Source organism: Scyliorhinus torazame, chromosome 2, assembly GCF_047496885.1.
Source record: "Scyliorhinus torazame isolate Kashiwa2021f chromosome 2, sScyTor2.1, whole genome shotgun sequence".
In the NCBI taxonomy this organism is placed as follows: Eukaryota; Metazoa; Chordata; class Chondrichthyes; order Carcharhiniformes; family Scyliorhinidae; genus Scyliorhinus; species Scyliorhinus torazame.
Genome location: NC_092708.1, coordinates 87359112 through 87384165, shown reverse-complemented (window position 1 = coordinate 87384165; position 25054 = coordinate 87359112). Strand labels below are relative to the sequence as shown.

At 47.7% G+C, this 25054-nt stretch overlaps 1 protein-coding gene and 1 long non-coding RNA gene across 3 annotated transcripts in view; one reads left to right on the top strand and one right to left on the bottom strand.

Moving 5' to 3' along the window:
- Positions 1 to 23564, top strand: part of cers6 (ceramide synthase 6) — a 512798-nt gene extending 489234 nt beyond the window's left edge. The window contains exons 9-11 of one of the 2 annotated variants that reach the window (XM_072473649.1): positions 5527 to 5683; positions 7717 to 7740; positions 22702 to 23564. In XM_072473649.1, coding sequence (XP_072329750.1) covers positions 5527 to 5683; positions 7717 to 7740; positions 22702 to 22845 — 325 coding nt within the window. In that variant the 3' untranslated portion in view covers positions 22846 to 23564. The remainder of the gene's footprint in view (positions 1 to 5526; positions 5684 to 7716; positions 7741 to 22701) is intronic. The other variant, XM_072473656.1, reaches the window with a different exon arrangement.
- LOC140389526 (uncharacterized) overlaps positions 1 to 25054 on the bottom strand; it is a 94400-nt gene that overhangs the window by 3716 nt on the left and 65630 nt on the right. The window lies entirely within an intron of this gene.

Below are 25054 nucleotides of genomic sequence, written 5' to 3'. Positions count from 1 at the left end.
TTGAGGTAATCTAAAACTGTTGCCTGTATCCTAACTCACACCTCGTCCTGTTCACCCATCAGTCCTGGTGTTCGCTGACCAACATTGGCTCTTGGTTAAGCCACGTCTCAATTTAAAAATTCTCATTCTTGTTTTCAAATTGTTCCATGGCCTCACCCACCCCTCCCTTTCTGCATGATCTCTTTCAGCGCCACAATCCCCAGAGATATCTGGGCCTCTCCAATTCTGCAGTCTTGAGTATCGCCAAATGAATGAATCTGACATTGATGGTTATGCCTTCACCTCCCAAGCCCTGAATCTTGGAAATTCCCTCCACTAAATCTTTCCTCACTGTCTTGCTTTTCTCCTGTCAGGCATTCCTTAAGACCTACTACCTCTTTCACCGAGCTGTTAGGTATCAACCCGACCATCTCCTCATGTGTTCATTGTCAGATTTTGTTTGACAATTCTCCTGTGAAACACCTGAGGATGTATTACTACACTGGGTTGCTACATGAATACAGTTTATTAGTGTTCTACTTTAGATGCTGAGTAAACTATTTAGAATAATGATTGGAATGAATGGTAATTTTCACCCTTCATTAATTACTGAACTGCCCATTCCATAAATAGAATGAGCAATTTATCCATTCTAGAGATTGTAACATCTGTTTTAAACCCCTGCAGTTTAAGATAAGAGAATGTAATTATGTTCCATGTACTGTAAGAAAAACAGTTGCAATGATTCTATAGACACAATACAGAAATAAATCTATAGCAATAGCTCATATTTACCCTATATATCACATATTTAATGTAGAAACATATCCTAAGCCATTGCACAATACCACAGACATAAATGATTGCCAAGAAAAAGGAAGAGATATTCAGAGGGACAACCAAAATGTTTGCCCAAAGTGTTTGATTGTAATGAGGATCTGAAAGAAGAAGTGACAAGGTGGCCAGGTTTAGAGGGGGCATGTCAGACCAAGGGACCCAGGCACTTCAAAGCATGGCTGCAATGGTAAGACGCTATTAATGGAGGAACAATAGACCAGAATAAAAGGACTGAGAGCTTCATGCATTGTTACAGAAAAAGAGGGATGTGGTGGTAAGGTTATGAAGGGATTCAAAAGTGACAGCGGGAATTTAAAAATTGCATGTTTGGAGGCTGTATAGATCAGCGAGGTATGGGGTGACAGCTAATTGTTTGTTAGAGTGTTTGTTATTTATAACTCAGAAGGTGGCCATTTGGCCCATCGTGTTTGCACCGGCTCCCAAAAGAGAAACCTTGTGACAATAAAGATTATTATATTATATAAATTCATCACTTTCAAATATATAGCCAGCTCTCTTTTTAAACCTCCTATGGAATCCACCTCCACCACTCTCCCAGGCAGTGCATTCCAAACCCCAACAACTCTCGGAGTAAAGTAGTTTCTCCTCGTCTCACTCCTAGCTCTCTTGCTGACCAGCTTGAAATTGTGGCCTCTAGTCACTGACATACCAACTAGTGGAAACAAAATATCCTTCTTTATCCTGTCAAAATTGTTCAGAATTTTAAACACCTCAATAAGGTCGCCTCTTAATCTTCTCTGCTCGAAGGAGAACAAGCCCAATTTTGCCATACTTTCCTTGTATCTAAAATTCCTCATTCCTGGTACCATTCTAATAAATCTCCTCTGCACTCTCTCCAAGGTTTTAACATCCTTCTTTAAATAACGTGCCCCGAACTGAATACAATACTCCAAATGTGGCCTGGTCAATGATTTGTAGAGGTGTAGCATCACTTCCTTGCTTTGATACTCTGTGCCTCTATTTATAAACCCAATGATGCTATAAGCCTTCGTAACAACTGTTTTAACTTGCCTGGAAACCTCAGAGAATTATGCACTTGAACCCCAAGTGCATAACTGCTCCTGTACTCACCTCAAAGTTATACCATTGAGCCTATATTGTCTCGCCATGTTTCTTCTACCAAAACACGTTACCTCACATTTCACTGCATTGATGTTCATCTGCCAGGTGTCTGTCCAATTGGCCAACTTATCAATGTCCCTTTGAAATCGCTCAGCATCATCCTCACAATTCACTATTCTCCTTAGCTTAGTATCATATGCAACATTTAGAGATTTTCCCCTCAACACCCACTTCTAAATCATTCCTACAAATCAGAAAGAGCAAGGGTCCTGGGGAACACCATTTTCAACTTGTCTCCAGTCTGAGAAATGCCCATCTATACCTACTCTCTGTTTCCTATCTCTTAGCCAACTTCTAATTCATGTTGCCAAGGGCCTATCAACCCCAAACATTTTAAATTTGCTAACCAACCTGCCATGTGGCTCTGTATCAAATGCTCTCTGAAAGTCCAAATATGCAGCATCCACTGCCTGTGTCACCTAGTCAAATATCTCAATTAAATTTGTCGGAAATAACCTGCCCTTGACAAAGCCATGTTGATCGGGACCTGGAGTAGGAAGGAATAGGGACAGCTGGGTTTTGGGTGTGCTTAAATTTACAGACGATGATAGGTTGGCCAAGAGAGTTTGTCGGTGATTACTTTGGGAATAGAGATCACAATTTCATAAGTTTTAGAATACTCATGGACAAAGACGAGAGTGGTCCTAACGAAAAAGTGCTAAATTGGGGAAAGGCAAAGTATAACAAAATTCGTCAGGAGCTAGGGAATGTGGATTGGGAGCAGCTGTTTAAGGGTAAATCCACATTTGAAATGTGGGAGTCTTTTAAGGAAATGTTGATTAGAGTGCAGGATAGACATGTCCCTGTGAAAATGAGGGACAGAAATGGCAAGATTAGGGAACCATGGATGACGGGTGGAATTGTGAGACTAGCTAAGATGAAAAAGGAAGCATACATAAGATCTAGGCGACTTAAAACTGATGAAGCTTTGGAATATCGGGAAAGTAGGACAAATCTCAAATGCGCAAAAAAGAGGGCTAAAAGGGGTCATGAAATATCTTTGGCTAACAGGGTTAAGGAAAATCCCAAAGCCTTTTATTCGTATATAAGGAGCAAGAGGGTAACTAGAGAAAGGATTGGCCCACTCAAAGACAAAAGAGGGAATTTATGCGTGGAGTCAGAGGAAATGGGTGAGATTCTTAATGAGTACTTTGCATCGGTATTCACCAAGGAGAGGGGCATGATGGATGTTGAGACTAGGGATGGATGTTTAAATACTCAAGGTCAAGTCGGCATAAGGAAGGGGGAAGTTTTGGATATTCTAAAAGGCATTAAGGTGGACAAGTCCCCAGGTCTGAATGGGGTCTATCCCAGGTTACTGAGGGAAGCAAGGGACGAAATAGCTGGGGCCTTAACAGATATCTTTGCAGCATCCTTGAGCACGGGTGAGGTCCCGGAGGACTGGAGAATTGCTAATGTTGTCTCTTTGTTTAAGAAGGGTAGGAGGGATAATCCAGGGAATTATAGACCTGTGAGCTTGACGTCAGTGGTAGGCAAACTGTTGGAGAAGATACTGAGGGATAGGATCTATTCACATTTGGAAGAAAATAGACTTATCAATGATAGGCAGCATGGTTTTGTGCAGTGAAGGTCATGTCTTACAAACCTAATAGAATTCCTTGAGGAAGTGACAAAGTTAATTGATGAGGGGAAGGGCTGTAGATGTCATATACATGGACTTCAGTAAGGCGTTTGATAAAGTTTCCCATGGCAGGTTGATGGAAAAAGTGAAGTCGTATGGGGTTCAGGTTGTACTAGCTAGATGGATAAAGAATTGGCTGGGCAACAGGGGACAGAGAGTAGTGGTGGAAGGGAGTGTCTCAAAATGGAGAAAGGTGATTAATGATGTTCCACAGGGATCCGTGCTCGGACCACTGTTGTTTGTGATATACATAAATGATCTGGACGAAGGTATAGGTGGTCTGATTAGCAAGTTTGCAGATGATACTAAGATTGGTGGAGTTGCAGATAGCGAGGAGGACTGTCAGAGAATACAGCAAAATATAGATAGATTGGAGAGTTGGGCAGAGAAATGGCAGATGGGGTACAATCCATGCAAATGCGAGGTGATGCATTTAGGAAGATCTAATTCAAGAGCGGGCTAAACGGTCAATGGAAGAGTCCTGGGGAAAATTGATGTACAGAGAGATCTGGTCCATTGTAGCCTGAAGGTGGCAACGCAGGTCGATAGAGTGGTCAAGAAGGCATACAGCATGCTTGCCTTCATCGGACTGGGTATTGATTACAAGAGTCGGCAGGTCATGTTACAGTTGTATAGGACTTTGGTTCGGCCACATTTGGAATACTGCATGCAGTTCTGGTCGCCACATTACCAGAAGGATGTGGATGCTTTGGAGAGGGTGCAGAGGAGGTTCACCAGGATGTTGCCTGGTATGGAGGGTGCTAGCTATGAAGAAAGGTTGAGTAGATTAGGATTGTTTTCGTTGGAAAGACGGAGGTTGAGGGAGGACCTGATTGAGGTCTACACAATTATGAGAGGTGTGGACAGGCTGGATAGCAACACGCTTTTTCCAAGAGTGGGGGTGTCAGTTACAAGGGTGTCACGATTTCAAGGTGAGAGGGGGAAAGTTTACAAAGAACAAACAAAGAACAAAGAAATGTACAGCACAGGAACAGGCCCTTCGGCCCTCCAAGCCCGTGCCGACCATGCTGCCCGACTAAACTACAATCTTCTACACTTCCTGGGTCCGTATCCCTCTATTCCCATCCTATTCATGTATTTGTCAAGATGCCCCTTAAATGTCACTATCGTCCCTGCTTCCACCACCTCCTCCGGTAGCGAGTTCCAGGCACCCACTACCCTCTGCATAAAAAACTTGCCTCGTACATCTACTCTAAACCTTGCCCCTCTCACCTTAAACCTATGCCCCCTTAAGGGAGATCTGCGTAGAAAGTATTTTACGCAGAGGGTGGTGGGTGCCTGGAACGCTTTGCCAGCGGAGGTGGTAGAGGCGGGCATGATAGCATCATTTAAGATGCTTCTAGACAGATATATGAATGGGTAGGGAACAGAGGGAAGTAAATCCTTGGAAAATAGAAGACAGCTTGAGATAAAGGATCTGGATCAGTCTGGGAGGGCCGGAGGGCCTGTTCCTGTGCTGTAATTTTCTTTGTTCTTTGTTCTAATTCCACCCCCCCACCCCCCAGCAAGAACCTGATATTAGTGACCCAAACTTGTTAATTGTATTTTGTAAATCATTGTTACTGGCTAGTAGCTTTAAAAAAAGTAACTCATGGAACTCGTAGAGTCTAATGAATAGGAAACAAATTGCGACACAGTAAAATGTTAAAATCAATTGCATATTCTGCAAAACAAAGATATATGATGCTGACTCTGAGAGACAGGGGATAAAGCAAGCTCCTATTAATGGTTTGTTGTGTTAGCTATATTGTGCGAAGTGGCGAGCTTATTGATAATGTGCTCTGAAGACAATGGTGTATTAGAGTTTTTGCAAAATATATCTTCAAATCGCCATACTTTGTGTTTCAGAATTTGCAACTGGATTTATAAATGCATTCTCTGCTGACAAGTGTGTTTTGTTTCAGGATATTAAATACGACCTTATTTGAAAGCTGGGAGATTGTTGGTCCATATCCATCATGGTGGATTTTCAACTTGCTTTTGTTGCTGCTTCAGTTGTTGCATAGTTTCTGGTCATATCTCATCATAAGGATCACTTGCAGAGCTATTGCTAAAGGAAAGGTATGTTCTCCTTAACACAATAGTAAAATACTGTGGATACTGGAAATCTCTTAAATCTGTGAAGTGACTATTTGCAATATATATTTCCCTGGTATTCAATCAAGTTAGCACCTCTATAACTCAGTTACGTCCAGCCATCTGCAAGCTAACTTGTGTAATTCTACCTGTATAGTGGAACAAAATCTGACTCGTGCTGTGCTGCATGAATGCATTGAAGCCCTTGCAAAAGCAGCGTTGCAACTGATCTTCAAGTCTGTAGTCGGAAATCAAATGTACAGGTGCAGCACTAGCCGGTCAGATTTCCCAAGGGAACACCAGCAGCTAAATAGAGATGAGAGCAGTGGATTAAGCAGCTAGGTCTTTTTTTTATAGCATTATCTGTGAGCCAGGCAGAGCCGGAGTGCTTCCCCCCAGACCCTCTAGCAAATCATTTGCCGCCCACAGCCACTGCCATGGTTGACCAACTCCCAATCTTTGCCTTCCTCCCACCCCCCTAATGCTGAGCTCCAAACTCCTCCTACCAAAAAACAATCTGTTAAGATCAGTGTGGAGCATCCCCAACAGTCCCCAGCTGTGGCCTTCGACCATTCTTCTTTGCACCTGGCAGCCGACCAGTCTGTCAATTTGGCTGGCAGCTCAATGGGAAGCGGCATAAGATAATGAAGTTGAAATCCTGCTGCTAAATTTGGCAGTGCCACCAACATTCCTGGGCATTACCCCACCTCGCATTGCCACAACCAGGTCCCCCTCTGACACCCCTCAAAAAATCAGAGCATTGTTTTTCCAAAGGCAATCTATTTCTCTTTCCCCCAAATCCTCTTCCCTCACTTCTTGCCTTGGTAATGCTCTTTTGTTTGAAAGGAACTCCGAGTTATCGAAAGTGCTATATTAAAATCTTTTTGCACAAATATTTACCATTCGGATTCTCCGGCATCATAAATGGTTATTTTAACAGCTGGGTGAACCTTTTGTTTTTAAATATGATCTCTAGCTCACTATGCAGCTGTACTCAATGTATTAAATGAGATGGCCCAGCTGTTCATTTTGGGTCTTGGCAATGTTAGAGAAAGATCAAATCAGTACAAAAGCAAGGCCGGGAGATTGCTCAGACAAATAATTAAAGTTCTAGTGGCACTAATTATAATTTGTAACTCCTTCACATTTCCAAAATTGTTGACAGCACACAACTAAACTATGTTGTTAACGACTTGTATTTGTATTCATTCTACATATTATTTGCAGACTAAAATTAGAAAGAGATTGACTAGCAAAATGCTCCAGTTCTGACCAATGGATCATCAACAACAAAGAGAGAAGCATCTTATATTTGTTTGGAGCCTTTAACACACAAATAAATGAAGGCACTTTAACAGGATGTAATCAGACAAAAAAACCTTGGTCGGGGAGCATAGCTTGAAGGCGTATCTTAATGAAGGAAAGAAAGGTTTGAAGTAAAGGAGTTGAGCGACTGTGGGGCCTACATGACTGCAAATTACAGCCATCAATGGTGGCGCAAAAGGAAGTGTGGGGAGAGATTATATGAGAGTCCACTTCGAGCCTTGAGTTGCAGTACCAAGTCAGGTAGATGCTATTAAGATACAGATCTGCCATGATTTAATTGAACAGCAACTCCTGTTACTTTTTCCTCTCTATATTATGGCAGAACTGAAGAGAGGTCAGACCATTCAACAGGGAAATTATGGGCTGAATTTTACAGGGTGCTGCAGTCCCGGTGGTCCCCACAATCCCGGCTAAAAGGTTGGAGGTTGGGGGAGCCCTCTCACAATCCTGATGCTACCCCACCTCTTGTAAAATTTCAGACAAATCATAGGCAAGCGGATAGATGGTGAGAAGGCCATCCGCCTTCAAAGCTGGTGGGGAAGCATAAAATCCAGCCCTATAGTACATTAGTAATCAGTATTGTTACTGTAGCTCATTAGCTTTGAACATAGTTGAAACAGCAGGATGTCACGTCATACCATGCATTCACTCATTTTGCCTGTTTAATCTCTTCCTCATGCAAACTTGGAAAGGCTGGGAAGTGGAATCCTTTGCATGTAAGTTACACTGGTTATTTTTCGACAAATGGATTTCCTAACTATTAGAATAACTCTTTCATTTCATTCCCATAATCCTTGATGTGATTTCTCTTAATGCTCCCACAGATGCCACATTTCATTTTAAATGTGATTCATTCTTTGCATGCTAAATATATTCATCTCAGGAATAAGTAGTCAACTTGGAGCTGTTCTGAATATGAAGGTTACAGGTGACCCTGCACTGACAACAATGTCACAATTAAAAGCTCTGCTTGTTGCAGTTTGGATTTCAGCTGCTTCTTTAATTGCTAGTGCAGCCTCTGCAACAAAGATATTGGGAGCAACAAGATATATTTAGCGAGCCTTGTCCAAAATGCTGAAATGTTTCAGTATGATGAAGATCTGGGTACTTTAGATACAAAAAGAGTACAGTGAATGTTGACGATCTCAGAATATATTTAAGACAAATTGAAATACAGAATTGAGCAGTCAGTACTTCCAAGATGTAATCATTTTGAAAGGATCATATCCAAAACATTAAAATATCACCTGATGAGGACCTGTATACATTTCCAATATTATCCAGCTGGAACTTGGTTCTTTTTATTTTTCATATAACATTTGAAGAACGGCCTTTGTTTTTTCATCGAGGTTGGAAGGTCTTTTAGATTTTTTATACAAGTTTGTTCAGAAACTGAAGAATAAAGTTTCTATTAAACAAAAACAATTACAGGAGCGATAGGAATGTCTGATTTTGACAAAACACGAATAGAGTAATGCAAATAACCTGCCGATCGATGCATCCATTTTATGCCCAACTCAAACTTAATTTCCACTGACTTCAATGGAGGGCCGAACAAGGCAGGCGAGGTTAAAGCTCACCCCTAAGAGCTGCTCAGAGAGGTTGATTTTGTTCTGTCTTGCTACTTTTATGAAATATTCAACCTGAAGTGCATTATTAATGAATTTTAGGCACCCATATTGATGTGTTGGGTGTTCTGGATCACAAACAGGTCACCAACACTGGAAGTGGTGCAACTCTATTTTATTATAAGGTTAACTATATTAACATTCTTGAACTGTGGGTAAATGCAATACCAGCTTTAACTGTTGACCCTTGCCTAGTCCTAACCAGGTGATGCACTCAGCACATGGTGAATGTCTGTGTTGCAGGCTGTGAGCTCTGTGCTCCGAGCTGGCTGCTACTAGAATGAGCGGGAACTCCCCTGTCCCCTGTTTTTATAATATGCTGGTATACCTTATGACACATATGACAGACCTCTGTTCGTTATTTAACGCAGTAAATTAAATTTTAAAAGTTTAACTCCTGCATTAGCATTACAAACAGAGAAGCATCATTCAACAACATTAAGCATTCTTCTGCTAATATCATGTTGGCTGTAAAATTCAGGCACTTCGACCAGTTTATTATTCAAACGTTTTACCCAGGTGTCCTTATTTGCGAGATGAGCAAAGGACAGACACAAGTTAGCAGCTCAACCCAAGTTTATTTTTAAACACAATAAAACGGTTATCTCCCCCAAATTTTCTCAACTAGAATATGCCTAAGATTCTTAATACTACCCGTGCCGATGAACTGGATCGAGGTGCGGGTCCAATCCTCTGAGTCTCGGTTGTCTCAGGGCTTTCGTCTGTGAAGGTGGGTATCGCACGGTGCTTCCTTCTGTCCTCTGGTCTGCCATTGAGTCTTCTCCGCTACCTCTGCATCAAGTTTTTGTTGGGAAGGGTCTCTGGATGCCTCTTTTTTATACCCCTCTTCCCACCTTTCCAGAAGCTTCTCTGGCCCTCAGCCAATGAGGTCACTGGGCATAGTCGCACCACCCAATGGAGTTGCCAATTGAAACTCTGCAGGACACCACAAACTACCCCCAGAGGTCCGTCCTCAGGTGCATTGTGTGCACGTAACCTTGTCCCGTAGAAGATGATATAGGTGGTAGAAAATCTGGCTTCATCTCGGTAATTCACAACTATCGATCCATTGGATGGGGACAATTATCTTCCGGGACAAGTCCAGACTTGCCCTGGCTGTTGTCTCTGTCCAGTGTACTCGTGTTTGGCTGTTTGACTTCCCATCAAGCCTGCCTGTGGTTCTGACTGTGGTTTTAATTTAAAGTGTCCAATTCAATATCGGGCCTAAGATTCAGGCCATTGGTCATTTTACCACAATCATTTAAAATCACTTTTTTGTTTAATAATATTTTATTAAGGTATTTGAACATTTTTTATAACAGTAACATAAACAATGTTATCAACATGGTAAAATAAACATTTCTCCCCCCAGCCCAATCTTCACGCACCTCAACCATACAACAATTCTCCCCCCCCCCACCCCGCCCCGGAATCCTGCATCTGCTGACATTTAAATTTTCCCCGAGAAAGTCGATGAACGGCTGCCACCTCCGAGAGAACCCAGCCATGGACCCTCTCAAGGCAAACTTTATTTTCTCGAGACTGAGAAACCCAGCCATGTCACTAACCCAGGTCTCTACACTCGGGGGCTTCGAGTCCCTCCACATTAATAAGACCCGTCTCCGGGCTACCAGGGAGGCAAAGGCCAAGACGTCGGCCTCTTTCGCCCCCTGAACTCCCGGCTCTTCCGACACTCCAAAGATCGCTACCTCCGGACTCGGCACCACCCGTGTTTTTAGCACCGTGGACATTGCCTTAGCAAAACCCTGCCAAAACCCTCCAAGCTTCGGGCATGCCCAAAACATGTGGACATGATTTGCTGGGGTTCCCGCGCACCTACCTTCTACCCCGAAAAACTTGCTCATCCTAGCCACTGTCATGTAGCCCGGTGGACTACCTTAAATTATATCAGGCTAAGCCTGGCACACAATGAGGAGATATTAACCCTGCTTAGGGCATCCGCCCATTGACCCACCTGCATCTCTCCTCCGAGCTCATCCACTTGCCCTTAAGCTCCTCCACCAGAGTTTCCCTCGCCTCCGAAAGCTCCTGGTAAATATCCGATACCTTCCCCTCTCCCATCCAGGTACTGGAAACTACTCTATCCTGTATCCCCCATGGCAGCAGCAGCGGAAAGGTCGGCACCTGTTTTCTCAGGAAGTCTCGTACCTGCAAATACCTAAAACCATTCCCTGCTGGCAATTTAAATTTAACCTCCAAGGCTTTCAAGCTGGGAAAGTTCCCATCAATAAATAGATCCCCCATCCTTCTAATTCCTGCCCTTTGCCAACCCTGGAACCCGCCATCTAGCTGCCCGGTACAAACCTATGGTTATTATACATCAGGGTCCAAATCGATGCTCCCTCCACTCTCTTATATCTCCTCCATTACCTCCAGATTCTCAAAGCCGCCACTACCACCAGACTTGTGGAGTTTCGGGCCGGTGAGAACGGAAGAGGTGCCGTTATCAGTGCTCCCAAACTTGTGTCTTTGCATGACGCCACCTCCATCCGCTCCCATGCCAACCCGTCCTCCACTACCCACTTCCTAATCATGGCTATATTAGCCGCCCGGTAGTAATTGCAGAAGTTCAACAGCGCCAGCCCACCCTCCCCTCGACTGCACTCCAGCAACACTTTCTTCACTCGCGGGGTTTTACCCGTCCACACAAAGCCCAAAATAATCTTATTCACCCGCTTGAAAAAGGCCTTGGGGTGAAGATGGGAAGGCACTGAAAGACAAACAGAAATCTGGGGAGGACCGTCATTTTCACAGTCTGTACCCTCCCCCCACCAGTGATAGCGGGAGCATGTCCCATCTCTTGAAGTCCCCTTCCATTTGTTCTACCAACCGGGATAGGTTTAACTTGTGCAGTACCTCCCATTCTCGGGCCACCTGGATTCCCAGATATCGAAAGCTCTTCCCTACCATTCTAAGCGGCAGCTCTCCCAGTCTCTTCTCCTGTCCTCTTGCCTGGATCGTAAATATCTCGCTTTTCCCCATGTTCAATTTATAGTCCTCTATCCTTGTGGCCAGTATCTTAGCCACAGTTTGGCATCCACATTCAGTAGAGAAATCAGCCTGTATGGCCTGCATTGCTCCGGATCCTTCTCCTGTTTCAGGATCAATGAAATCGAGGCCTGCGACATTATTGGGGGGAGGACTCCCTTCTCTCTTGCTTCATTAAATGCCCTCACCAGCAGTGGGCTCAATATCTCTGAAAACTTCCTATAGAATTCCACCGGGTAGCCATCAGGCCCCGGGGCCTTGCCCAACTACATGCCCTCCAGCCCCTTGATTATTTCCTCAATCTCAATTCGGACTCCCAGCCCCTCCACCATGTCCTCCTCAACCCTCGGTAACCTCAACTGATCCAAAAACTGCCTCATCCCCTCCACCCCAGCCGGGGGTTCCGACTCATATAATTTACTATAGAAGTACTTAAACAACTCGTTTACCCCCGCTGGGTCCAGGACAGTATTACCGTCTCTACTCTTTACCTATCTCCCTAGCCATCTCTCTTTTCCTGAGCTGGTGCGCCAACATTCTACTTGCCTTATCTCCATACTCATAAATCGCGCCACTTGTCTTCCTCAACTGTTCCATTGCTTTCCCTGTGGTCAATAGCCCAAACTCCACCTGTAACCTCCGCCGCTCCCTCAGTAGCCCCGCGTCCGGGGCTTCCGAGTATCTCCTGTCCACCTGGAGTATCTCCTCCACTAATCTATCCCTCTCAGCCCATTCCACCTTTTCTCTGTGAGCCCGTATTGAGATTAATTCCCCTCTGACTACTGCCTTCAAAGCTTCCAGACCGTCGCTGCAGGGACCTCCCCCGTATCATTTGTTTCCAGGTAGTTCTGGATGGGCTTGTTAACCCCCCACAGATCGCTTTGTCCGCTAACAACCCCACATTCAGTGTACACAGTGGGCATTGCCCTCTCTCCACACTAACCCGTAGATCCACCCAGTGCGGGGCATGATCCGACACTGCGATTGCCGAGTGCTCAGTATCCACCACCTTCGGTATTAGCGCCCTGCTCAGAACAAAAAGGTCGATACGAGAGTATACCTTGTGGACATGTAAGAAAAAAGGAAAACTCCTTTGTCCTCGGCCGTGCAAACCTCCATGGGTCTACTTCTCCCATCTGTTCCATAAACCCCTTCAATTCCTTTGCTGCAGCCGGTCTCCTCCCTGTCCTAGATTTTGACTGGTCCAATTGCGGATCAATGACTGTATTGAAGTCTGCTGCCATGATCAGGTTATGTGACTCCAAGTCTGGGATCTTACCTAACACCCACCTCAAATTCCACGCCGTCCCAATTCAAAGCATATATGTTCACAAGTACCACTCGCACCCCCTCCAGCTTCCTACTTACCATTATGTACCTACCCCACTTGTCTGACACAATTCTCCCTGCCTCGAATGCCACTTGTTTGCGGATCAAGATCGCTACCCCCCTGGTCTTTGAGTCCAGCCCTGAGTGGAACACTTGGCTGACCCACCCCTTCCTCAATCTCGTCTGGTCTGTAACCTGTAGGTGTGACTCTTGTACCATTGCCACGTCTGCCTTCAGTCCCCTCAAATGCACGAATATGCGAGCCCTCTTGACTGGCCCGTTCAGTCCTCTCACGTTCCATGTGATCAGCCTGGACGGGGGGGCATCCAACCCCCCTCCTCCTGCCGACTAGCCATCACCCTTTTTAGGCCAGCCTCTAGCTTGCGCCCTCCGCTTCCTCGAGCCATTCCCGACCTCCCATTTGTCCCTTAGTAACAGTTCCTCCCCTGTCAGCAAAGCAACTCCCCCCCCCCCCCTGCTCTAGCAACAACACTAGAAACCCAATCCCCCAAGTCAAGCCCCAGCTTAACACCTGCTCACCCCCCACTGCACTTCCAAGAGTCAGCTGACCCATGCTGACTTGGTAGCTCCCGCCCCTGGCACCAAGCAGTCTGTCTCCCTATTGTTCTCTCCCCTCTCCCCCCACATGAATAAACATTTTAAATGCATCACATTCCCCAGTAAACAAACATCAGAAAAAACAGTGAAGAAACAGTCACTTTAGAAAATAGTCACCCAGAAAGCAGAACCAAATTCAAAGCCCATCCCCCCCTCTAACCAGCTCCCTACAAGACAAAGCAACGGTTAACCATCCACACAGCCCATTATTTCACATAGCGCGACTTAAATTTATACTTTCCAGCACAACAAATCGCCGCCACAATACTTCTCCAAGGCTTCAGTGTCTTTTAATTCGCCTCCAGCTTCATGTCATGAATAAAGGTCCATACTTCGTCTGGCGTTTCAAAGTTGAAGTCCCGTTCCTCATGTGTGACCCACAGGCGGGCTGGGTACAGCATCCCGAACTTCACCCCAGAGGGTCGTGTTTGCCCGATTGAACCCAGCTCTCTTTTTATTTTAACAATTTTATTGAGGTATTTTAGGCACATAGAAAAAAATGACATTGTACAGTACAAACAAAAAAAGAAGTCAAGACAAAAATTAGACATGAAACATAAAGCAAACCACGGCTCTGTTCACGCACGGACCTGCCTCAATATCCCCCCCACTCTACTCTACTCTACCCTAGCCCCCCCACCCCCCCCTGCTGACACTTACTCCTCTGCGAAGAAGTCAATAAATGGCTGCCACCTTCGGGTGAACCCTAGTAGCGAACCTCTCAAGGCGAACTTGACTTTCTCTAGGCCAAGAAAGCTCCTCCTCCCACTTAAGCTTCAGGTCCTCGGTCTGCGTATCCTCAGCTCTCATTAGCTCCTTGTAGACGTCTGAAACTCTACCCTCTCCCACCTCTCCCCCAGAAACTACCCTGTCCTGCCTCCCCTTCGGCGGGAGACGTGGGAAGGACGGCACCAGTCTGCGTACAAAATCCCTCACCTGCAAGTATCTAAAGCCGTTCCCTCTCGTCAGCCCAAACTTCTCCTCCAGCGCCCTCATGCTCGGAAAGCTCCCTTCCAGGAACAGATCCCCCATCCTCACAATCCCCGCCCTCCTCCACAGTCAATAAGCCCCCCCGTCCACGTTCCCCGGGGCAAATCGGTGATTGCCGCATATTGGGGTCCACACCAATGCTCTTACCTCCTCTACATGCCTCCTCCACTGGCCCCAGATCTGAAGAGCCGCCACCACTATCAGGCTGGTGGAGTACCTGGCCGGCGGAAGCGGCAGAGGTGCCGTGACCAGGGCTGCTAAGCTAGTGCCCCTGCATGAAGCAGCCTCCATCCGCTCCCAAACCGACCCCGCACCCACCATCCAGTTCCTTACCATCGCTTTGTTAGCCGCCCAGTAATAGTTGCTGAACATCGGCAATGCCAGCCCCCTTTCTCCTCTGTTTCTTTCAAGCATCCCCCTCTTCACCCGCGGGGACTTCCCTGCCCATACAAATCCCAGAATAATTTTATTCAGCCTCTTAAAGAAGGACCGCGGGATAAAGATGGGGAGACACTGAAAAACAAACAAGGACCATGGGAGAATCGTCATCTTAACAGTCTGCACCCTCCCCGCCAATGACAGTGGGAGTGCATCCCATCTCCAGACCTCCTCCGTCACTTGTTCCACCAGTCGGGACAAGTTGAGCTTATGAAACCTGAATCCCTAAATATCGGAAACTCTCCCCCACTATCCTGAATGGCAACCCCTTTAGCCTACTCTCCTGCCCCCTCGCCTGAATTACAAACAACTTGCTCTTCGCCATGTTCAGTTTGTATCCGGAGAACCGGCCAAATTCCCTCAGGGTTGCCATAATACCGTCCATCCCCACCATTGGGTCCGATACATTTAACAGCAGATCATCCGCGTATAACGATACTCTATGTTCCACTCCGCCCCGGACCAGCCCTTTCCAGCCACTAGAAGCTCTCAGTGCAATTGCCAGCGGCTCTATGGCCAGCGCAAACAGCAAGCAGTGGGGAGAGAGGGCAGCACTGTCTTGTCCCACGGTGCAGTCTAAAGTAGTTCGATGTCGTCCTGTTCGACCCGGTCAAAAGCCTTTTCAGCATCCATGGCTACGACTATCTTTACCTCCCTACTCTCCGGGGGCATCATATTCACGTTGAGCAGCATTCTTATGTTGACCACCAGCTGCCTCCCCTTTACAAACCCGGTTTGGTCCTCCACAATTACATCCGGTACACAGTCCTCAATTCTGGTCGCCAGAATCTTGGCCAGTAACTTGGCGTCTACGTTAATCAGAGATCGGCCTGTATGACCCACAGGCCTCCGGGTCCTTATCCCATTTCAGAATGAGCGAGCTGGTGGCCTGCGACATCGTCGGGGGTAAACTCCTTCTGTCTCTTGCCTCGTTAAAGATCCTGACCAGCTACCGGCCCCACTATCCCGGCAAATCTTTTGTAAAACTCCACCAAATACCCGTCCGGCCCTGGAGCTTTACCCAACTGCATGACCTTCAGGCCCCCCAACACCGCTTCGATCCTGACCAGGGCCACCAGTCCGTCCATCAACCGCCTCCCCACTCTTGGGAAGGTCAGTCCGTCCAAGAATCACCTCATCCCTCCCAGTCCCCCGGGTGGTTCTGAAGTGTACAGCTTCCCATAAAAGTCCCTAAAGACCTTGTTCAGCCCTGCTGGATCACCACTAGATTACCTTCCCCATCCACTACCCTCCCTATTTCCCTAGCTGCTTCCCTCTTCCTCAGTTGCTGCGCAAGCATTCTACTGGGCTTCTCCCCATGCTCATAAATCGCGCCTTTTACCTTTCTAAGCTGCTCTACAGCCTTGCGTGTAGTCAGCATCCCAAATTCAGCCTGCAGCCTCTGTCGTTTCCTGAGTGACTCTGGCCTCGGGGATTCCGCGTAACTCCTGTCCGTCCGTAGAATTTCTTTAATCAGTCGGTCCGTCTCTGCCCTATCTGTCCCTTCCCTGTACGCCCGGATTGAAATCAGCTTCCCTCTCACGACTGCCTTCAGTGCCTCCCAGAGCACTGCTGCCGAGACTTCTCCAGTATCGTTCACCTGCAGGTAATTCTGCATGCATTTCCTCAACCTCTTGCACACCGCCTCGTCCGCGAGTAGTCCAACTTCCAGCCTCCATGGTGGGCGCTGAAAGCTGTCGTTACACAACTGCAGGTCTACCCAGTGCGGAGCATGGTCCGATATGGCAATTGCCGAATATTCTGCCCCCACCATTCCGGCCAGCAGGACCCTACTCACAACAAAGTAGTCAATTCGGGAATACACCTTGTGGACGTGGGAGTAGTACGAGAACTCCCTCGCTGTCGGCCGGCTAAATCTCCACGGATCTGCTCCCCCCATTTGCTCCATGAACCCTCTCAGTTCCTTTGCCATCGCTGGCAACCTGCCCATTCTTGAGCATGACCGGTGCAGGCTCGGGTCCAGGACCGTTTTAAAGTCCCCGCCTATGATCAACTTACGCAAATCCAAGTCGGGGATCTTCCGTAGCATCCTCCTAATAAAATCCACGTCGTCCCAATTAGGGGCGTACACACTGACCAGGACTAGTCTCACCCCTTTGAGCTTACCCCTCACTATAAGGAACCTGCCATCCCCATCCACGACCGTGCCCTCCGCCTCAAATTGTACCCTTTTATTAATCAGGATCGCAACCCCCCTTGTCTTAGAATCAAGCCCCGAATGAAAGACCTGACTGACCCAGCCCTTCCTTTACCTAACCTGGTCTGCCATTTTCAGGTCCGTCTCCTGCAACAAGACTATGTCCGCCTTCAGAACCCGAAGATGTGCAAACACACGCGCCCTCTTCACTGGCCCGTTTAACCCTCTAACATTCCAGGTGATCAGCCTGGTAAGGGGGCACTTCGCCACCCCTCCCCCTTTGCCGATCAGCCATCCCCTTTCCTTGGCCAGCCCCCCAGTCACGTATTGCACTTCCTCTGGCCTTCCCCCTGGCCGGCTCCATCCATGACCTCCTCAGTTACCATGCCCAGTTTCCATCCCCGTCAGCAGAACAACTCCTCCCGCCGCACCCCCCAGCAACACCCTCCTAGCACCTAACCACTGCCCTAATCTAACTATATGGACGCCCCCCACCTCGGCTCCCGTTGACTAGCCTCACTCAGCTAGCCTGGGGCTCCCAGCCTCGTCTCCAGCCCGTCTCCCACCGATTGTTCCCAGTCACCCCGACACCTCCACACCACTTCCCCAGATCAGCCCTACTTAAGCAAACACTCGATGCAAGTCATAAACAACCCTCACAATAGCACAATTCAAGTTAAACAAGAAAAAAAGAGATAAGAAATAACAGACACTCTCAGTCCTTCCCATACAGAGGTATTACGGTACCTGGTAATGCTGGAACACCATTGGTAGATATTGTATGTTTCTCATTGGTCAAACTGTATGGTAGCGCCGCCCTGCTAGGCGGGGTATAAGAGCCCGTGCTGCCCCAGCAGCCTTCATTCTGCACCTGAGCTGCTGGGGGAAACATCTAGCTTATTAAAGCCTTCAGTTGGACTACAACCTTGCTTTAGTGGTCATTAATCGTGCATCAATTTAATAAGCTAGATTTAAAAAGATGGAGGTCCGAATCAAGCCGGAGTGTCTGCAACTCAGCCACCACGCGGCGAACTCAGCGGCAATCTTCAAGCACTGGCTGGCGTGTTTTAAAGGATATCTCGGAACGGCCGAAAACACACCCACGGGAGAGCAGAAAATCCAAGTCCTGCACTCGAGGGTGAGCCCGAAGATTTACACCCTCATCGAGGAAGCGGAAGACTTCGATGCAGCAATAGAGCTGCTAAAAGGACACTATATTCGCCCGGTAAACCAGGTCTACGCCTGACATTTGCTAGCAACGAGGCGACAAATCTCTGGGGAGTCGCTGGAAGAATTCTACCGTGCACTCCTGGTGTTGGGGAGAAACTGCAGCTGCAAGTTTCGGCGAGCGAACACATAGAACTCTTGATCCGGGACGCTTTCGTGGCAGGTATGCTGTCCTTCCAAATCCGCCAGCGATTGCTGGAAAAAGACACTCTCAGTCTCAAGGAGGCACAGGCCCTTGCAGGCTCCCTGGATGTGGCCTCCAAAAACGGCCGCGCTTACATTCCCGACCGCACGGCAGCCCCCTAGGCAGCGTGGAACCATTCCGCAGCCGACCCCGAGACATCCCCCCACAAGTTTGTGCTGCAAGGCGGCCTGGCAACCCCGGAGGGCCCCGCTGCTACTTTTACGGGCAGGCCAAGCACCCCCCGGCAGCGCTGCCTGGCTCGCGCATTCACCTGCAAGGGATACGGTAAAAAGGGTCACTTTGTGGTGGTATGCCAGGCACGTGCGGTCGCCGCTGTCTCCGGCGGTGAATGCGGACCGCCGTCACAAACCTCTCCACGACCCCCGGGCGGCCAGCGGGCACCGCCATCTTCCTACTCCAGGGCCACGTACGGTGCCCAGGCGCCGCAATCTTGTCCCGCTGACGCCACGCTCGATGGATGGGCGCCGCCATTTTGTGCACATCCAGCCATGTGTGACCAATGGGAGCCGCCATCTTGGATGGACTCCCAGGACCCCAGCTTGGCTGACCACACACCGCCCGAAGAGAACACTCAACTGCTGAGATTAGCCTCGGTGACCCTGGATCAGTCCCGGCCTCAAACACTCTCAACTGCTACAACAACTGTACTTATCAACGGGCACGAGACGTCCTGCCTAATCGACTCTGGGAGCACGGAGAGCTTCATACACCCCGACACGGTAAGGTGCTGTTCTCTCCTCGTCCACCCCGTTAATCATAAAATCTCCCTGGCCTCCGGGTCCCACTCAGTAGAGATAAAGGGGTTTTGTGTAGCAAACCTCACAGTCCAGGGAAGGGAGTTAAAAACTTACCGACTCTACGTCCTTCCCCACCTCTGCGCGGCCACACTCCTAGGTTTAGACTTCCAGTGTAATCTCCAAAGTCTAACTTTCAAATTTGGCGGCCCTAAACCCCCCCCTCACTGTCTGAGACCTCATAACCCTCATGGTCGACCTGCCTTCCCTGTTTGCGAACCTCATCCCGGATTGCAAACCCGTCGCCACCAGGAGCAGACGGTACAGTGCCCAGGACCGGATCTTTATTAGGTCAGAGGTCCAAAGGCTACTGAGGGAAGGAGTCATTGAAGCGAGCAACAGTCCCTGGAGAGCTCAGGTAGTGGTGGTAAAGACCGTGGAGAAGCATAGGATGGTCATTGACTACAGTCTGACCATCAACAGATTTACGCAGCTGGACGCGTACCCTCTCCACCGCATATCCGACCTGATAAACAGGATCGCGCATTACAAGGTTTTCTCCACGGTGGATCTTAAGCCTACCACCAGCTCCCCACCCGCACTAGTGACCGCAAATACACTGCCTTCGAAGCAGATGTGCGGCTCTATCACTTCTTAAGGGTTCCCTTCGGTGTCACCAACGGGGTCTCGGTCTTCCAGCGCGAGATGGACCGAATGGTTGACCGGTACGGTTTACGGGCAACATTCCCGTCTCTCGATAATGTCACCATCTGCTGCCACGACCAGCAGGACCACGACACCAACCTCCGAAAATTCCTCCAGACCGCAAAGATTCTTAACCTTACATACAACAAGGATAAATGTGTGTTTAGCACCGACTGCCTAGCCAACCTCGGCTACATAGTGCGAAATGGAGTTATAGGCCCGACCCTGAACGCAGGCGCCCCCTTATGGAGTTCCCCCTCCCTCACTGCTCCAAGGCCCTGAAGCGCTGCCTAGGGTTTTCTCTTACTATGCCCAGTGAGTCCCCAACTATGCGGACAAGGCCCGTCCCCTGATCCAATCCACAGCTTTTCCCCTGTTGATAGAGGCCCGCCAGGCCTTCAGCCGCATCAAAGCAGACATTACAAAGGCCACGATGCACGCCATCGGCGAGTCCCTCCCTTCCAGGTCGCGAGCGACGTGTCCAACGTAGCTCTGGCAGCCACCCTCAACCAAGCGGGCAGACCTGTGGCCTTCTTCTCATGTACCCTCTGTGCTTCCAAAATCCGCCAATCCTCAGTCAAAAAGGAGGCCCAGGCCATAGTAGAAGCTGTGCGACATTGGAGGCATTACTTGGCCGGCAGGAGATTCACTCTCCTCACTGACCAACGGTCGGTTGCCTTCATGTTCGATAATGCACAGCGGGGCAAGATAAAAAACGATAAGATCTTGCGGTGGAGGATCGAACTCTCCACCTATAACTACGAGATCTTGTATCGTCCCGGGAAGCTAAACGAGCCTCCTGATGCCCTGTCCCACGGCACATGTGCCAACGCACAAGTGGACCGCCACCGAGCCATCCACGAGGACCTCTGCCACCCGGGGGTCACTCATTTTTTTCCACTTTATCAAGACCCGCAACCTGCCCTACTCAATCGAGGAGGTCAGGATAGCCACCAGGGACTGCCAAATCTGCGCGGAGTGCAAACTGCACTTCTACCGGCCATAGAGAGCACACCTGATAAAGGCTTCCCGTCCCTTTGAACGCCTCAGCATGGACTTCAAAGGCCCCCTCCCCTCCACCGACCGCAACACGTACTTCCTGAAGGTGGTTGATGAGTACTCCCGGTTCCCATTCCCCATCCCCTGCCCCGACATGACCGCAACCACCGTCATCAAGGCCCTCCATAGCACCTTTGCACTGTTCGGGTTCCCCGCTTACATACATAGTGATAGGGGGTCCTCCTTTATGAGCGACGAACTGCATCAATTCCTGCTCAGCAAGGGTATTGCCTCGAGCAGGACGACCAGTTACAACCCCCGGGGTAACGGACAGGTAGAGAGGGAGAACAGAACGGTCTGGAAGACCGTCCTACTGGCCCTACGGTCCAGGAATCTCCCAGTCTCCCGCTGGCAGGAAGTCCTCCCCGATGCCCTCCACTCCATCCGGTCACTGCTGTGTACCACAACCAACCAAACACCTCACGAACGTCTCCTTGTCTTCCCCAGGAAGTCCTCTCCTTGGACCTCGCTGCCGACCTAGCTGGCAGCTCCCGGACCCATCCTGCTCCGAAAACACGTGCGGGTGCACAAGTCGGACCCGTTGGTCGAGAGGGTCCACCTTCTCCACGCTAACCCCCAGTACGCCTACGTGGCGTACCCCGACTGTCGATAGGATACGGTCTCCCTACGAGACCTGGCGCTCACCGGAGCCCCACGCACACCCCAGTTACCAGCCCCAGCCTCCCTCCCACCTGTGCACCTTACAGGAGGGCCGGTCCTTCCACTGGCCCCGTCTAGGCCCCCCCACCCACCAACGCACCCTGCAGACACTCCCTTCCCAGGTCAACGGTTTTCCCCACCAGCGCCGTCTAGGGGTGTCGAAGCTGCCACAGGGATCGAGGCCACGCCCCAGAGTCACAGACGCCCGAGCCTCCACCGGAGTCACCACCGAAGCTTCGACGATCACAGAGGACGACCAGGGCCGCTGATCAATTGATTGCTTCATTTTAAAGTGTATAATCATAAATTGTAAATAGTAAACATAAGTGTAAATAGTTACAAAACGTTGTACGGAGGTATTACGGTACCTCCATAACTATAATTTCTACCACGTTACCATGCTGTAATGTCAGGCCACCACTCCCGCCGGACTCTTTTTTTAACAGGGGGTGAATGTGGTAGTCTCTGTAGAGGTATTACGGTACCTGGTAATGCTGGAACATCATTGTATGTTTTTCATTGGTCAAACTATGGTAGCTCCGCCCTGCTAGGCGGGGTATAAGAGCCCGTGCCGCCCCAGCAGCCTTCATTCTATACCTGAGCTGCTGGGAAAAACATCTAGCTTATTAAAGCCTTCAGTTGGACTACAACCTCGCTTTAGTGGTCATTGATCGTGCATCAAGCCTCTGAACTCTTATTTATTTTCTCTGTAAATCAATGATCACAAATCTTATCTTCATACTAACCAATTCGTACAACCTTGGTCTGATCCATTCATCTCAGCTGCCATGTTAATTTGGATTTCCTGAATGTAGTAGTGTGCTTTTAATTTGCATGTCTCCTTTGTAGTTATTGCAGCTACAAAACCGGCTCTATTTGCTTTAATGCCTGACTTATTTTCCTAATTTGAATGTTAGGTATCAAAGGATGACCGAAGTGACATTGAAACCAGCTCTGATGAAGAGGATTCACCACCTTCTGCTTCAAAAAGTGGACATAACAGCACCACCAATGGGACAAATGGTTACCTGAGTGGCGGTGTTTATTCAGAGGAACATTAGCTATTTGAGTGCAAAATACTTACATAGTGTTGCAACCCCATTAATTGTACGTAAGGCACGGACAACCTGAAACTTGATCCAGGAAGTATTTCACAAAATGTATTATTGAATGCATTTTATCATGTAACTCAGTATCAGACGAAGGTTTAGAAATATCAAACATTCTAATAGTTGCACTGCCATTTTCTGTATGAGAACGAATGACAATAAACATTATGTACATGTAGGCATGCTATGTGTGTATACGTAGTCCAACTCAATGGGAATGGTATTTTCATATGTATTGTCTTTGTATATTACATTATTTATTTTTATATGTTTAAGATTTGTGGAAAAAGGGAATTTCTCAGTGGTTTACTCTATTACTTATTCATTGGGAAGAGTAAAAGCCATTTTAGATTAATTATGTTGTGCACAGTTCTATCTGCTGTAATCTGTGATCTGTCACATGCTGTAGGCCACGTCTAGCTCTCGAGTATTGTGGTTTAGCCAGTGATAATGATATGTTCTGTGCTTTTTTTGTGTTTCTAATTATTTCCTTTAAAATTACTATGATATTAACAGAGGCCATCTTGTCCCCATTGAAAGTTTTTTAAAAATGCCTGAGGCAAATTGCTAAACTATACAGCAAGATTACTTTGAATATGTTTCTGTGGAACAATCCAATCACCTTAGAATTTGTGACACTGATAAATAAAAAAAACCTTCTTTCTGTGCAACAGCAGTGCAAAATTTCCCTATTTTGTTCTTCGCTCAACCTGAAAACAACCACCTCTGTTGATACTGACCCTCAAATTATCCCAAAGACAAACACTGGAATAGAAAGAGCACAGTGGGCTAAACAGCTGGCTTGTAATGCAGAACAATGCCAGCAGCACGGGTTCAATTCCTGTACCGACCTCCCCGAACAGACGCCGGAATGTGGCGACTAGGGGCTTTTCACAGTAACTTCATTGAAGCCTACTTGTGACAATAAACTATTATTATTAGATGTGCTATCAAGAGATAACAGTGTTAGGGTAGAGTAGTAAGTAAAGTGAAGTAATCTTTATTGTCACAAGTAGGATTACATTAACACTGCAATGAAGTTATTGTGAAAAGCCCCTAGTCGCCACATTCCAACTTGTTCGGGTACAGTGAGGGAGAATTCAGAATGTCCAATTCGCCCAACAGCACGTCTTTCGGGACTTGTGGGACGAAACCGGAGCACCCAGAGGAAACCCACGCTGACACGGGGAGAACGTGCAGACTCCGCACAGACAGTGACCCAAGCCGGGAATCGGACCTGGGACCCTGGCACTGTGAAGCAACAGTGCTACCCACTGTGCTACCGTGCTGCCTATAGTAAGCTAGTATGGGCTCTGTTTGTACTTTGCTGTAGTAAAGTAAAAAACATTCATAATCATGCTTTGTTACTCCTGAAGGATAGAGCCATTAAGAAAAGGTGCACCCATTTTGTTCCCATTTTAATCAATTGGCACAGCAATGGAGGGGCAAAGAAGGCAAACATTTTCAAGGATCCGTATATTGAAATAGGAGGAAAATCATGGAAGGCACTGGTGTCGAAGGCAGACTCCATTGGACTTGCCTTTCATTTCTTTAGAGATATCAAAAGTGAGATCAATAGATTTTTCATAGGTAAGGATATCAAGCGTTATGGAGCAAAGGCACAGACCAGCCATCATCTTGCTGAACTGCAGAGTAGGTTCAAGGGGCTGAATGGTCTACTATTCCTGTGTGTGGGATTCAGATACTCCAGTGATTCATGGACATGAACAGTGTTCTTCCTAGGCAGTCCCTCAGGATCGAGGATAACTTGCTTCCACTACATTTTGATGAGTTCTGAAATAATTGGTAAGTCCGATGTACAGACTCTACGACATGTGGGGCAGATGTTGGCTTCAGGAGCAGGTAGATAAATTGTTTGGAGGTTTCTTCACTTCTAACAACTTCACCTCTGAACATTTCCAGCAAAATCCCGCAATGTGTTTGGTGCCTTCCCAAATGAGCCTTCTCCATTTTGGTTGGTTACACGCTAGGGTCTTCCATGAGTCAGTGGGTATGTTTGACATTTATAGGAATGCTTTAAGGACATCTCTAAGCATTTCTGTTGTCCGCCTAGACGTCTTCTGCTGAACTGAATTCCGAGTGGAACAGTTGCTTCGGGAGACTTGTCAGGTATATAAATGACATGTCCCGCCCAGCAGAA